This window comes from Cavia porcellus, unplaced genomic scaffold, assembly GCF_034190915.1.
Source record: "Cavia porcellus strain 051 isolate PalLab524CR breed Dunkin Hartley unplaced genomic scaffold, mCavPor4.1 scaffold_31, whole genome shotgun sequence".
NCBI lineage: Eukaryota > Metazoa > Chordata > Mammalia > Rodentia > Caviidae > Cavia > Cavia porcellus.
The window spans coordinates 44,015,263-44,031,536 of NW_026947514.1; the positions used below are offsets into that span (position 1 = coordinate 44,015,263).

General features: G+C 37.6%; 1 protein-coding gene and 1 non-coding gene across 4 annotated transcripts in view; both read left to right on the top strand.

Annotated features, from left to right (window-relative positions):
• Positions 1 to 15,576, top strand: part of Psma3 (proteasome 20S subunit alpha 3) — a 19,060-nt gene extending 3,484 nt beyond the window's left edge. For 2 of the 3 annotated variants that reach the window (XM_003472428.5, XM_063241537.1), the window contains exons 3-11: positions 5,104 to 5,227; positions 7,850 to 7,951; positions 8,024 to 8,097; positions 10,316 to 10,388; positions 10,903 to 10,968; positions 12,043 to 12,089; positions 14,444 to 14,511; positions 14,955 to 15,019; positions 15,416 to 15,576. In XM_003472428.5, the coding sequence (XP_003472476.1) occupies positions 5,104 to 5,227; positions 7,850 to 7,951; positions 8,024 to 8,097; positions 10,316 to 10,388; positions 10,903 to 10,968; positions 12,043 to 12,089; positions 14,444 to 14,511; positions 14,955 to 15,019; positions 15,416 to 15,460 (664 nt within the window). In that variant the 3' untranslated portion in view covers positions 15,461 to 15,576. The remainder of the gene's footprint in view (positions 1 to 5,103; positions 5,228 to 7,849; positions 7,952 to 8,023; positions 8,098 to 10,315; positions 10,389 to 10,902; positions 10,969 to 12,042; positions 12,090 to 14,443; positions 14,512 to 14,954; positions 15,020 to 15,415) is intronic. The other variant, XM_023566079.2, reaches the window with a different exon arrangement.
• On the top strand, positions 1,834 to 1,935 carry LOC111757605 (U6 spliceosomal RNA). The gene has a single exon (XR_002791910.1). It is a non-coding gene; the product is annotated as a U6 spliceosomal RNA (small nuclear RNA).
• Positions 15,577 to 16,274: the final 698 nt, after the last annotated feature.

Sequence of the window (16,274 nt, forward strand, 5' to 3'; positions counted from 1 at the left end):
TAATATCCAGTGCAAAAACTGTGTTTGTTGTCATCTTCTAGCCCAGTTCCCTTTTTGAAATTCTTGATTTATGTCTTTCCAGTGGCTGTTACGTTGGTGACCTTGTCATCTTTCATTTCTCATCCATTTACGTTTTAAATGTCCTTTGCAGTGGTCCCCACGTTTATCTCTGCAGTTTTTTAAATTCTTCTGCATTGATGCTGCCTTGCTCCAAAATGATAGGATCACTGACTGCCTTTATTTGTTGTTCTACTTTCTTGTTTCTTTTATTTTTTAAGTATTATGCTAAAATCATTCTGTTGTACTCCTCTAGCATCTTAGTTTTAGCTGTTGAAAAATTTTGAATGTTACTGAGGAAATTTTGTAGTCACATTTACATGTTTTGAAACCTAAAGCAGCTTTGGAATGAATTAAGGGACTTTTTGGGGGGTTTTTTGGAGGGGGATCATGAATTTAGGGCCTGTGGCTGCTAGACAAGCATTCCAGCACTAAGTTGTACTCCCGACCCTTAGAATGTCATTCAGATTTCACAGGGCTATTTAATATATTTTCCCATCACAATTAAAACCTCTGGATAACGATTGAGCAGGAAAATATTTTTAGAATGTTGAAAAAGCACGTATATCAGGGGCTGGAGGTTTAGCTCAGTGGCATAAGCACCTGCCTAGCAAGCAGGCGGTCGTGAGTTCGATCCCCGGTACCAATTGTCTTTTTCCTTTTTATTGGTACCGGGGATCAAACTCACGACCGCCTGCTTGCAAGGCAGGTGCTTATGCCACTGAGCTAAATCCCCAGCACCCCCCCCCCCAAATTTAAAAAAAAAAAAAAAGAAAAGAAAAAGCACATATATCAAATGCTGGTTTTAGCTGGGCATGATGGCACACATCTGTAATCCCAACACTTGGGAGGCTGAGGCAGGAAGATTGTTGCAAGTTTGAGGCTAGCCTGGACTAAAAGGGAGCTCAAGGCCTGAACTGCAAGACTGGGAGACCTTGTCTCAGAAAGACAGTAAATAAAATAAAATGCTGGTTTTTTAGTTTCTATGAGTTTTTGTTGTTATTTTTGGGAAGTGGCATCCAAGGTCTCACTATTTAGTCCAGGCTGGCCTTGAACCCAGTACGCATCCAGGGTGGTGGTTTTGAATTCACAGGCTTCTGACTGTTGGAATTACAGGCACATGCCACCATGCCTGGCTCCATTAATATTTTTTACACTGTAGTTCAGACTGACCTTGAACTCATTATGTAGCCTCCTGAGTGCTAGGATTATAGGCATGCACCCCCATACCAGGCCTAGATTTTTCATATTTTCATTCCACAGTTGATTGAATTTGTGGTTGTACAAGGGACTAACTGTATTTGTAATTGGAATCTCTTTTCAGAAAATATTCTAAGGAAGGGGTTAAGGCCTTATCATTAAGTTCATTGGCTGGAACAAATAGAACATTCTGTCACTGATGTGCTTTTTAGCTTTTGGTGCTGAGAAATAAACCCAGGGCCTTGTGATTGCAGGTGTTGTACACTGGGCTAATCCCCAGCTCCTGCTGTTTTTCCACACACACTGGGGTGTGTTGCAGTGGGATGCACAGCCTTGCACAGGCTAAGCAAATGCTCTGCCACCGAGTTACATCCCTGCCAACTGTGGCTCAGAAATGCTGAAGGGAAAGTGCAGGGTTGTGGACACAGCCCCGTGATAACCGAAGCATGTACTCCCCATGCAAAGGACATTGGATTCTGTCTGCAGCACCAAAAATGGCAACTGTAATAACAGCTGTTAATTAGCATTAATAACATTTTAAATAAAAAATAGCTTTTCCAAAATAGTAAAACTCATGCTCCCTTTGGCAGCGCATCTACTAACATTAGAACAATCCAGAGATTAGCAAGGCCCCTTTGCAAGGATGACATGCAAATTCATGAAGGGTTCCCATATTTTTAGAGAAACTTAAGCAGTCTGTGCTCTTGGGATTGGTGGTAAAGAAGCTGAAATGAACCGGCCAGACTTATGTGAAATACATTAAAAAGCTTCAACAGTCAAAAAAAAAAAAAAGTAAAATTCTTAAGAGTAGCTTTGTTGTCACTGTTGGAAGTCTTTGTCTTAGCTTGGTGAGACCATGGAACTCTACATGGTGTATGTGCTTCACATAGACACGGGGGAAGTGATCCCACAGACTGGGCATTTGGGAAATAGGGTGCACTGAATTATAAAACAAATGTACATCCTTTATTTCACTATAAACGTACCAAAAACATAGTATTTGTTAATATCACCACCAGTCGCAACATAAAGTCTATAGAATTGGGAAGCAGATGAGAACGGACACAGCAGTGGACATACATTTTCTAGTTTGTTTTTGTCGAGAGCAAATAGTAATTTCCTGTGAAGTAGCTGCTCTCTGTTCATTTTAAGAAACTGCCTGGAATTTGAGCACAAATGAGAAGACCCAGCCTCCCCGAGGGTCTCTATAATCCTGGCTCCAGCATTTCCCCTCTCACAGAAAGTCTGTCCACATGCTTACCCCTTGAGGCAGTCCTCATGGTTGTATGAAGCAGAAGTACTTTTGCCTGCGATTTCATTACTAGACCACCACAAAGACAGGACTGATTGATATGTAGTAAAATCATTGCTTCATCAAAGACATTCTTCAGTGCATTATTTTGTATTCCTTTTTGTTTGTTGTTTTCTGAAACAAGATCTCTTGATATAGTCTGGCCAGACTTGAACTCATTGTGTAGCTGAGGCCAGCCTCAAATCCATGGCAATTCTGCCTCCCAAGTGCTGGAATTACAGGCGTGTGTGATTTAGTACTCTTTGTATTCTTACAAAAATAATCTTGGCTTCTGACTCCTGGAAATGTCTCAAGGAATCCACAGTTTCCAAACTACACATTGAAAAGCTTTAATTTAGAATAAAGATTATTTTAAACATGAGGAAGGTAAATTGGAATGACTATGGAAGGATTTCTAAATGGTAGAGCTTAAGTTTAAGACATAGCTTTCTTGCCCTCTAAGACATCAAGGCAAAAGTGGACCTGGGGTATTGATGGTGAGGGTAAATTCACTGAGTATGTGGTTTATATACCATGCTGAATGAGCCAAACAGGCTTTGCTACTTTCTCAGGGCTTTTACCCAGCAAGCTGGGCAAGGAGTTTCATCTGGAGAGAGCTCAGTGTAGAGGGCAGTGTCTGAAAGTCTTGCCGAATTATCGTGTGTACTTGTTCATCTTCAGGGATGAGGCACTGTGTTTCATCAAATTGGGAGAGGCCTGTGAGTGGCACGGCTTCTCCGCTCTTGAGGCATTAATTCTCAATGATAAATCAGGCTGGAGATCAGGCTCCACAGGTTAAAGGTGGATGAAAGAAGTGGAAAAAATACTGTTATAAACCTGAAATGATAAGCATCTTGATGCTGGTGCAGTTATACAGAGGAAGATGTGGGCATACAAGAAATTCTTAAGAAAAAAGTAATTAAGGCTGGTCTTGCATTCACTGTATAGTCCAGGGTGGCCTGTGGCACTCTTCCTGCTTCAACCTCACAAATGCTGGAATTAAAGGCATATGTCCCCATGTATGGCCAGAATTACTTTTTTTTGGTACCAGAGATCAAACTCACTGATCAAACTACTATCCTTGAGAGGCAGGCGCTTACGCTGCTGAGCTAAATCCTGGCCTTAAATTTACATTTTAATTTTGAAAGAGGATCATGTAATTTCTGATGCCCCATCAGAAATACTTTTATCAAAAAGGATAAATATAAATATTTTAATTTTGAAAGATCATATAATTTCTGTTGCCCAGCTAGAATTTTATTAAAAAGGATAAGAAATATACATTTTAATTTTGAAAAAGGATCATACAATTTTTCTACATCTTGAGATTAAGATCTTTTTAAACAGTTATATTTTCTTTTTATAGATTTACTGTAAAAAATACACGTTTATCACAGAAAAATTAGAAAAGATAACTAGTCATAATTACTCTATCCAGATTAGTCACTTTTTTAAAAGTTTGTAGATAAAAAAAAAAGTTTGTAGATAACCTGTTTTTGGCCTCAGAGATTCTCCTGTCTCAGCCTCCTGCGTATTGAGATTGCAGATGTATGCCACTGTGCTAGGCTTAGTCTGCCTTTATATGTTTCTTGTACCTTTTTGGTTTTTAATTTCAGGAGATTTAATTTTTAAATTTAAAATTACATGTGGGTTTTTTTTGGTACATGTGGGGTTTTGTTTTTTTGAGAGGTCTTGCTGTGTAGTACATGTTTGTAGTGCACGATGACACATTGTGGGGAGTTAGTACATATCTTATTTGTCAGTTTTACTTATTAGCACAGGTGTCCAGTGCATACTGTCACATTCCTGTGTGGAGATGGCCCGTGTACATGATGCATCTTCACCCTTTTTTTTATCTCTTTCCTTTCTCTTTGCTACCCCTCCCTCCAGCTCTCAGTCATGTTCCCTTTTGGCAAAGATCTGTCTTCCTTTTCCAGTTATCTAGTATCTTCTAATGGACATCTTTGTAACATGACTAGCTTACCAGACACTGTGCCAAATTATAACTTTTTTTTTTCTGTCTTTTTTGAGACAGGGTCTCGCTGTGCAGTTCAGGCTTGCCTTGAGCTCACTTTGTAGCCCAGGCTGGTCTCAAACTTGCAACGATCCTCCTGCCTCAGCCTCCTGAGTGCTGGGATTACAGGGATGAGCCAACCACACGTGGCTTTATAACTTATTTTGTTAGCACTGTTTAAATTTACTTTTGGCCAGCTGAAACAGTAGATTTGTTTTCTTTTTTCTTTTTTAAAATCTATTAAGATTTTTTTTTTTCTTTTTGTACAAAGGATCAAACTCATGATCTCGCACTTGCCAGGCAGGGTGCTTATGCCACTGAGTCAAATCCCCGGCTCAATATAGTAGATTTTTGAGGAGTGTTAATGTGAGAATTTTTTTATACAGATCTAATTGATTTACCACACTTTGGGTTATTTTTCTTTGTAGTTTTTAAATATCTTAACGTATGCGATGTGCTTTAAATGTTACCTATTTTGTGATTGTTTTATTTGGAAGTTTTTTCTATTTTTAGTTAAAAAATAATTTTCTCTTTGTTTCAGTACAGCTATTGGGATCAGATGTAAAGATGGTGTTGTCTTTGGGGTAGAAAAATTAGTTCTTTCTAAACTTTATGAAGAAGGCTCCAACAAACGACTTTTTAATGTTGATCGGCATGTCGGAATGGTAAGGTCACATTTTAAAATGTTTCTCTTGGTCTAGTTTCTTTTGAAGTAACTGTAATACAATAAATGGGGTTTTAGGAACTCATTTATTTCTTTAATGTTGAGGTGGTAGATCACTGAGCAACTACAAAGATAATCTGAATGAACTGAGTTCCAGGCTTTGAATAGTTCATTGTGTAAAAGAAAGGTTAAGCATCTCATAACCTGATTGATGACAGATACGGAAAATCAAGTTACCTTAAGGAGCCAGGGTTGGTAGTGCTCACCTGTAATCCAGCAAAGGCTTTTGTGTCCTTTGTGGGGATTACTGTCAAATCAAAGATGGTATAGTCAGAAAATATTTATAGGAAGGTAGAGCACCAGGAAAAATGTATCCAAGCTGTCTGAACAGCTGCTGCACACCAGCACAAGCTAAGACATACACACAGTAGCATAGTCACCTGTGTACATGGTAGACTCCTTCAGAGCACTGTACCACTAAAGAAACAGGAAGCAGGTGCTCCCAATTCTGCCATCTGAAAACGGAACACGCTGCCTGGCTCTATGTTATAACTCTCACTTCATCCTGACAAACATGGGAAGGTGGTATTAGTCCCACTTTACACTGGTTCACGTGGGATTCAGCCCATTCTGTAGCCTAACCCTGTAGGACCCACTCCCTTTGCTGAATGTTTTGCTTTCTTTCTTTCTTTCTTTTTTGGGTGCCAAGGATTAAACTAATAACCTCGCACTTGCCAGGTGGGTGCTCACACTGCTGAGCTAAATCCCTGGTCCTGCCTTGCAGTTTTTCAGTGAGATGTAATGTTAGATAAACACAGAAAAGACTTGTAAAATATAACCAGGAAGTCATAAAGCCCATTCTGGTTTTTGCTACAGTGATTATATTTTCTAAACAGTTTCTCTCATGACCACATTAATTATTGTCAATAAAACTTGCCACTGTAACCTGGCTAGTCTGGAAGTACATTTAAAGTCAGAAATCTGATGGCATTTTTTATACTTGGAAACTGGCAAAATATTAGACACTGAACTCTGAGGGTTAGAAAAAATGAAGGTGTAATATGCTTTCCACAGTTCTCATCTTCAGAGTGACTTGAGAATTATTAGACTTCACAGTTTACTGGTACTTACCTCATACAGCTGTGGTGTGGTTAAATAATGGCACAAAATGCTTATCCTGCAACAGGTACTCAGTGTATGTGTGCAATTTAGCTACTAGGGAAAAGATGTTTAAAGAGTCCAATACCATTTTTTCTTATTGTCAAATATCACTTTTTAAATTTTACAAATTTAACCTAGCAGGTTCCAAGCTTTGTCGGTTCATGGTAATTTGTGTCAAAAGACTTGTTTGGGCTGCGGATACAGCTCTGCAGTATAAGCGCCTACCTGTCAAGGAGATTGTAAGTTTGATCCCTGGTACCACAAACAAACAAACAAACAATTTCTGTTCATGGCTTCTACATGGTCAAAAATACCCCATAACTAATCGCTTTATAAAATAATTAGATCCAATTTAATCTGTATGTTCTAAGACCAGTAGCTTTTTAGAAAAAACAATGAAAGAAAAATATTTTTAAAGATTATATTGCATAACTTTCTAATCAGATCAGATGTTGCCTCGGTCAGTTGCTTTTTTGTTTTTTAGACAGGGTTTTACTCAGTAATTCAGGCTGGCCTTAAACTCACTATATAGTCCAAGATGGCCTTGAACTTATGCCAGTTCTCCTTCCTCAACCTGAATGCGGAGTTAACAGGTGTGCACCACCATGGCCAGCATTCCACGTTGACTTTTGCATAGTACTATTTTCCTTTATTTTAGAGAATGTCTCACAGTATAGTCCAGGCTGAGCTGAAACTTGATCTCCTGCCTCAGCCTCCTAAGTGCTGTGATTACCGAGGTATGTACACCACAGCTTTTCAAAGGTTTGAAGGCACTGAAAAGAATGTAGCAAAAGCTGAATGTAGAACTGCCTTTTCTTTTCTTCCAAACATAAGACTATTCCTTACTACCTACAGTCTCCTTGCAATGCTTCTGGCCATCTGAGCGCATAGTAGATCTAAACTAGAGTAGATCTGCGCCACCAATTTTGAATGATAAATGGTTAGTCATATTTTGATTTCTTGCTATGGTTTATTTGCTAACAGCCTAAATAAAAATCATCTGTAGTTGTGCTTTTTAGATCAGAACTTAGTAATTTTTCAAACATAAAACTTTATTTGTACCAGAAATCAAACTCATTACTTTCTACTTGCCAGGCAGGTGCTATGTCATTGAGCTATGTGCCTAGCCCCATAAAACTATATTTACTTTTCTTTTTGAGACGGTTTCACTATGCAGTTCAGGCTGGTTTTGAAGTCATTTTGTAGCCCAGCCTGGCCTCAAACTTGAAGCAACCCCTCCTGCCTTAGCCTCCCCAAGTGCTGGGATTACAAATGTGAGCCACTGTGCCCAGCCAACATAAACACTATTGAAATCAAGCTTCTTACAGTGAGGTGGTGACTGGGGAGAGAAGCTTGATAGGAATATTTCTTCTGAATATGACCAGTGGATAAGACAGTGAAGTTTTATTTGTATACTTCTGTAATAGGCACGTTGTTAACTCATTACTTTCTTTTCTCTTAGGCAGTAGCAGGTTTGCTGGCAGATGCTCGTTCTTTAGCAGATATAGCAAGAGAAGAGGCTTCCAACTTTAGATCTAACTTTGGCTATAACATTCCACTGAAAGTAAGTTGGTACATATTGAAGAGCCTTTTGAGCAGCAAAAGAAAGACACTAATAAGATCTTCTTCCTTGTAGCATCTTGCAGACAGAGTGGCCATGTATGTCCATGCTTATACGCTCTACAGTGCCGTCAGACCATTTGGCTGCAGGTAGGAGCACTGTGGGACAGTCCCAAGTCAGATGTGCACTATCCTTCCTTCGCAGCATATTGGCTCTTCTCAGTGACAGATTCTCACTAAGAAATACAGGGCAGGGATTTAAGGTGTACACAAAATTATTTGAAGACTGAAAGGAATTACAGAGATTTAAAGTGATGTTAAAACAAAGTTCTAATTATGACTTGAATGTGATGATAGTCTTTTGTCTTCTGGCATTAATCCTCTGATCATCTCAGGAAATCCTGAGCTGGTGCTGCTACAATGCTGACATTAGGGGCATATATTTCAGTACTGTCCTTAACTTCCATCTGGTATGTTTTAAGTACTAGGGTAAAATGCTTTTAAATGGAGTTTGTCAGTAACAGAGTTATACAAAAGTACATTTGGTGATTTTCTTCACAGAATCTATTTCTGTTGGTAAATGAAGTACTGCTAGTATTCTCATTTTGGGGGAAAGTGGGGATTCCACAGCAGCAGGACCCAAAATGGAGATTTCCAAATACTGCTTCTGCAAGGAGATGTCATTGACTAGATTTTCCTGTGAAGACTAGTCAAGTCATGTTTGATCAAAATAATGTACTGTGGGGCCGGGGATATAGTTCAGTGACACAAGTGCCTACCTGGCAAGAGTGAGGTCATGAGTTCCCTTTGCAATACAAAACAAAAAATCATGTACCCATTAAAATATTAGTAATTAGCTCAAGCCTATCTTTTGAGTTTAAGCCATATTCAAATGATTCAAACACATACTAAAGAAAACCTGTTTTGTTTTTTTTTTTGTTTTTTGTATTGGGGGTTGAACTCACAACCACATGCTTGCAAGGCAGGTGCTTATGCTGCTGAGCTAAATTCCTGGCTCTATAAAACCTGAGTTATTGTGCTGACAGTAGGATAAATGCGGTGGCTAATTCAGTATTAGTTATTAGAATGAGTTACTCTTTAAAAACTCTGCTTTGACTATATGGAATACCTTTCAGCTGAGCTCTGTGTACACCAGTTGCTTTGCTGTGTTTGGCTGTCAGTCACAGAAGTGAGGCAGCAGTGGCAGATCACCACTGATGAAACCTTAGAGGAGATAAAAGTGTGTACTGACTGTGCTGCTGAGTGTGCTGGAGCAGCAGATTCAGGAATGACCTTTTTTTGGTGAGGGGCCAGTGCTGTAGCATGAGATGTGAGCAGAATGAATGGAGAGTTTCCAGCAGTGGAAGGGTATAAACCCCACTGCATGTAGGTACACAAAGGCAGACAAATATGCTTATTCTGCAAGGCACAAGGGTTAGATGTGCTACTTCACATAGGAATGGGCCAAAAAATATAGAAGCCTGTCCTCTGTGGAAAGGAGTTTCTGTGAAGGAAGTGGTAAAGGGTTTAAATGCTTAACACTCAGGCTGAGGCATGAGGATCATCAAGCGTCACCGAACCGGAGCTATATAGTGAGACCCTGTCCAAAACAAACAAATGGTCAAGGGTTTCAAAATGACAAATCAGTCACATATTTAGAAAGGGAAATGTCACAGTGTTATGGAAGAGGGAAAGGTGTAATACAAATAATGAAGAGTGGATACCTGTGATTTTCCACATGTGAAACTACAGCTAAAATGATGCTGATTTCTCTAAAACAAATACAATTTCAGAAACTCAGCAATTCCTTTAATCATTTTCTACACTGTATGAGCAAATACAGTACAGTGAAACTTTTATTGCAGAAAAATAACTGGAGAAGTCCTGGAAAACGGAAAAAGGTTGAGAAGGATTTAATTTTCCTTTGTTTCTCTTGACTATGTTTTTATCAGGTCTTCTCATTAGTTGTGCTTTCCACCTATCCTAACTGCTTCTCCACTCTGCTGCCTCCAAATGATAGTCAGGAAAGTTCTACACACACACACACACACACACACACACACACACAGACACATAAATTCTGCTAATATTGTTAGTATGGACTAGTTTTTATTATTTGAAACTAACCAGAGTACCTGTTACATTTCTCTTAGAAACTATAATTGGTCTTCATTTTCTTTTTGGAGGAGGTCTCATTATGTAGCTCAGGCTGGCCTTGAATTCAGTGATCTTCCTCTCAGCCTCTCACATGCTGGTTGTTACAGGCCTGCACCACCCCACCTAGCTGTAATTACTTTTCATCACTTTTTTTCCAGATAGTTTCAAGGTATTAAGAAAAGCGTTTTTTAAACTAATTCTTTTTCTGTAGTTTCATGCTTGGGTCTTACAGTGTGAATGATGGTGCACAACTCTACATGATTGACCCTTCAGGCGTTTCATATGTGAGTGTTTTGAATTAACTTACATTTTTCTGTCACTTGGTATTTCATTCATATTTCTCTCATTTTAATCATAAGTAACCTGAAAACTAAAATAAATGTTTTCTTGTTTACTAAAATAACCTGTAGGTGCAAGGCAGGAAAATTTTGTGGGTTTAAATGTTATTTATAAATAATACATAGTGAATAGATTTTGAATGTGATCTTTCATTATCATCAATATTAGCAGCATCTATAAAATATAATATTTGGCTGAGTGTTCTTTAGAAGGCACATGCACATACTCATCCTGGAGGCCCAGAACAACTGGGTGGGGGTCCAGGTTTTTTCAGTATGAAGGGTGGTAGTTTTGAGTTCCCAAACTTTCATGAGAAAGTGTCTGGATATATTTTTCATACTTGTTTTTGAGTCATTTAAGGTGTTTTCACTAATTTTATTATAGAAACAAGTGGTCATTAAATAATAGTGGATAATAATTGAATGATTATATATTTGGTTTTTTTTTCCTTTTTAATAGGGTTATTGGGGCTGTGCTATTGGCAAAGCCCGGCAAGCTGCAAAGACAGAAATAGAAAAGCTTCAGGTAATACATGTCACCACAGACTACACTTTTTTCCTGGTACCAGGGATCAAACTCAGGACCTTGGGCTTGCCAGGCAGGTGCTAGTGCCACTGAGCTAATCCCCCTGCCTCACAGACTACTCTTAATATAAGAATGTAGTACATGTTGGTAGAGTAGTTTTTTGAAGCTTTTAAGTGGTTAAGTAAAAAAGCTGGATGGCTGTTAAAAATATGCTATGCAGGGCTGGGGATTTAGCTCAGCGGCATAAGCACCTGCCTTGCAAGCAGGCGGTCGTGAGCTCGATCCCCGGTACCGATAAAAAAAAGACAAAAAAAAGACAAAAAAATATGCTATGCAGAAAAATACAAAACAACTAAGTCCATTTATGGCTCCCTAACTTGAGAATTTTAGTCTAAAATTTTGAGTATGTCATAAAATGGACTTCACTAAAAAGTTAATATATGCATATTTTTCCCTGTACAATTTCGTTGGGACACACATTTTATGTTCTCTGTGGTTTATATTACATGTCTGGCTATGCTTGGGTACTTCTTTGTTCCCAGCTAGACAAAGCACTACTTATTCTGTTAGAATTACCATTATTCCTCAAGAGCAAGAAATTCAGTTTTATATAAAAACTTATTGGTACCAGGGATCGAACTCACGACCACACATTTGCAAGGCAGGCGCTTAAGCTGCTGAGCTAAATCCCCAGCCCTTATGAAAACTTTTCTTAAAAGCCCAGGTTTTCACAATAACAAAGTCTTCATTGCTTGTGAAAAACTTGCCTAAAGGCAAATAAAATTAATCAGAATTAAGGATTTTGGTTGTTTTGCTTTTAGTTTTTGAGGATCTCATTATGTAATTCAAGCTGGCTTCACATTGTGGCATTCTACCTGCTCAGCTAGTATTACTGTGTGGGCCAGCAAGCCTGGTAATGTTTTTTTAAAGTTATTTAAATTAATCTTTTTACGACACAGTTCATTTACTAAATAGATCTGTCTCAAGAGCCAGAGTTATTAATCACAAGCTAACAGTTTTTCAAATGGAAACTCATAATATTTTGACATAAAATTATTGCATTTTTTTCTACAGATGAAAGAAATGACCTGCCGTGATGTTGTTAAAGAAGTTGCAAAAATGTAAGCTGAAACTTTCCTTATCATCCACAAAAATGATTGCACTGAACCTTTCAGTATACTGTAAATTAACAGGCTCTTTTGTTTGAAAATAGCATAGGGCAGAATTTTTAGGAGATGAATTTAATCTGTATAAATTTTCATTAAAGGGAATATCTTTTTTATCTTTAGTGGTAGGGATTTGACTCAGTCTTATACATGCAAAATATGCACTCTACCACCAGCCAGAGCGTCACTGAGTCAGTTGTGCTTTTTAGTTGTGATAAATGGGATGAGGAAATTTATCTTTGGAGAAAGTAAGTTGAGTTTAAGAGTAGCAGGATATAGTGCATTGTGAGAAGTTCCTGTAACAGTTACCTTAATTGCTTTCAAGAACATTTATATGCTTATAATCCTAGCAACTCAGCAGAGGCTGAAGCTCCAAGTTTGAGCCAGCCTGGAGTACATAGTGAGTTCAAGACCAGCCTGAACTATATACAAGACTACCTATCACAAAATCCAAAAGAAGTTTACAAATTTTACTTGTTTGGTGCTGAGAATGCAGGGTTCTCACATATGCTGAACATAACGAGCCCTTGGTTCCAGAAATTATTTTTATTGTGGTTCATAGCTAATTATTTTTATGCATACTCCATGAAGTTGCTGCTTTTACATAATCTTTCTTTGAGAAAGACTTAATTTATTTTCCAAGTTTATCACAAAATGTTCTTTAAGCAGGATGATAAGAGCAGTACTTCAAAACTTAAAAGCAGCTTAAATTTGGCACAGTGGTATACTCCTAATACTTAGGAGGTAAAGGATACTGAGGATCTGCCTGGGCAAGACCCCATCTCAAAAACCGAAACTCAAACCAGAACAAGCCCCCCACCCAGAAAAAGGCTCATAAAACCAACTTCATATACACAAATGAAGAGTACAATGTAACAGGTAGGTATTAAAAGGACTAACAATAAAGTTGGATTATTTTACCAAAATAATTGTAATTCTAGATGAAAAATTGAGATTTTTTTCCCAAAGTTATAGTCCAGAGATTTCACAGCAACATAGTTACATGAACATGGTCTAGTAAGTTGACTTTTAGTCTAGTAGTATCATGTTTCATAACTAACATATAAAAACAGACATTGCAGATGCTGTTATACAGTAAAGCATAAATGTACTCATATCTTTCAAGATGATGGTTTAATCTTAAGTGTCCACTATCCCTACTGCAACCTCTCCTCTCCTGTCTTTCCTCCTTCAGCTGAAGTCAGAAGCAGCTGTTTTAAAAATTATTTTTACTGTATGTACACATTAAAAATATAAACTTATTTTAAAAGTTTCACAACAAAATAGAGAATAACAGTGGCTAATATTCTGTGTATCATGCTCTTAAAAGAATGGCCAGCAAATATGAAAGTTTCTTTTTAATAGAGCAACCATGCTGCCAGTAACAAGTAACATTAAGACTTAAGAAGTATCAACATTGAATTTATACAACAGTTTAACATGGAACCAGTCTTTTGAAGTTATGAAGTTAGCCCTAACCAACTGTTTATATTAAGGCATGATTGACCTCATGCTTGTCAGGCAGGCACTTACACCACTGAGCCAAATCCCCAGCCTGCCATCATTTATGTAACACACTGTCCAGCAAGGCTTCAGAAGCTGCTCCAAAGCCAGATATGGTGGTACATACTGTAATCTCAGCTCTCAGGAGACTGAGGGAGGAGGATCATGACCTTGAACTATATAAAGCAAGACCCTATCTCAAAACAGTAAATAAAAAGACCTATAAAAGGTATACCAGGTGTAAAGCTTTCACACTTACTTGCTTGATATTTCTGTTCATTTTGTTGCTTGTGCTTCATTTTTTAAAAATGTTACACATTAGAGAGCCATGTTAGGTGACATATAACCAGTTAAAGGAAGTTAAACTATCTGAAAAAGTTGACTTTAGAAGAATTTTTATCTTTTTGGCTGTAATATCCAAAAACCTATATGGTTAATGCTTCAAACTTGCTGTGAAGACCATCTTGAGTCAGCAGGGTGGTGGGATGATAGGTATGCACCACCAAACCTAGCTCAATTAACTAGTTTTTAACGTATTGGTTCAATGAACAGGGAAAATCCTGAGAAAGCATAGTGTATAATAGCTTTTCTCATTTTCCCTCCCAAATGTCATTTAGAAAACCTTAAAATAATACATCAAGATAAATGGAACTTAAGAGCAAATATTTTTTATATTTTAGTATGTACTTTGTTTTTCTAATGTTTACCAAACACTTGAATGTGTATGTAAGTGTAACTTACATTAAGGGTAAGCATTCTTAATACTTATGGGGATTACTGTAATAACTTATCCTTTTCTTTTGTAGAATTTACATAGTACATGATGAAGTTAAGGATAAAGCTTTTGAACTGGAGCTCAGCTGGGTTGGTGAATGTAAGTTATGTTTGGACAGTCATTTACTCTAGGAATCTTCTGTACTGCACTTAAGTTTTACCACTGCTTCCCTTTTAAAACAGAGCCAAAGCATAATTACCAGGTAATCCAGTGAGGATGAAATTCTGCTTAATAGCTAAAGTTACGAACAGCTTATTACATGGTCTTTTAAAAAACTGAGGAATAGTATTTTTTTTTTCTAGCATGGCTGACTAGGGCTAGGCTATGTCCAAAATCTAACCGTACTCACCATATAAATCGTAACTTACTCTTCATTTCTAAAAGAGGTTTCCTTGGGCACATTTCATTTCACACAAAAGCACTTGGTTGTATTACTCATAATACAAGTTTATAACCTTAGACAAGTCATATACACTGTAAATTATATGGTACTATAGACATGTCTTCATTTTCAATTCACTTAAATATGTCTTAATTTACAGTAACTAAAGGAAGACATGAAATTGTTCCAAAAGATATAAGGGAAGAAGCAGAGAAATATGCTAAGGTAAGCTAAAAGCATAAGAACTGTTGCCAGAATTGTGTACTATAGATCAGATTCATTCATAAGTTGACAAAGTAGAGTCTCATATCTGTTAACAGTGCACAACTCAAACATTCAGGACACTGTATTCCGTTATTTCTAGGTAGAAATTCTAGGTTATCTATAGTGGGAATAAAGTTGCAAGTGTTTTAGGACTTTTAATGATTTCATTCATTGGTTATTATAGCAAGATATACTTTATTATCCTTTAGTTGGATATTGTATCTAAGGCATTGTTCGTTTTCTACTTACAAATAAAGGTATCTTTAGTGAGCAATGCTTAATAAAATCAGGTTGCAGTTATCCACAGGTGGGGGATATAACTGTTTTAAAACTGAATTTTGTATTTTTTCTGAACAGGAGTCATTGAAGGAAGAAGATGAATCAGATGATGATAATATGTAACATTCACTTCAGCATCTAGCCCGCTTTAAATTTCTAAGGCAGTCCCTTATAACTGTTTAGTCCCTGGATTATACATACCCACTCCTGAATTTTCATTAAAACTTTGTAACAAGTGATGTTTGGTAGTATCTATTTGACAAAATTGATAGGGATAACTGAAGACGTTTACATATTTTTACAGACTCATGCCTTTTTAAAATACTGTGAAATAAGGCTTTGAATCTGATACATCCCATCAGTTAATTAAGGAAGTAACTGAAACTGTCACCTACTTCTAAACTTAGTAAAATAAATGGTAGTCATCAGACAGTCTTCAATGTGAGCAAAACAAGGTGTTTTCAATCATTGGGGCATACGTCCCCCACTAGCCTGCCATACCTCCCCTTCTCCATGAGATAAACAGCTGTCTTCCACCAAGCCCTTCTTGCCATGCAATCTTTGTAGTGGAGCCAGTCCGTCTTGAAGAAAACTTAATGAAACTGTGAGCCAAAAGTATACCCTTTTTTTTTTTTTTTTTGATCTTTTTCCTTTTTATCGGTACCAAGGATCAAACTCATGACTGCCTGCTTGCAAGGCAGGCGCTTATGCCGCTGAGCTAAATCCCCACCTCTTTCTTAAGTTGGCTTTGTGTTTGTCTCAGCAACCAGAAAGGTTAATCAAGAGTGGTTTTGTTCTTTTCTGTGGTTATTGTGAACTGAACAGGAGTAGTTTCTTTTTTCTTTCTTTTTTCAATGGTACTGGGAATCTAACCTTCCCAGCAGACACTGTGCTGCGAAGTCCTGAGCAGGAGTAGTTTCAAGGAACAATGAAGTTT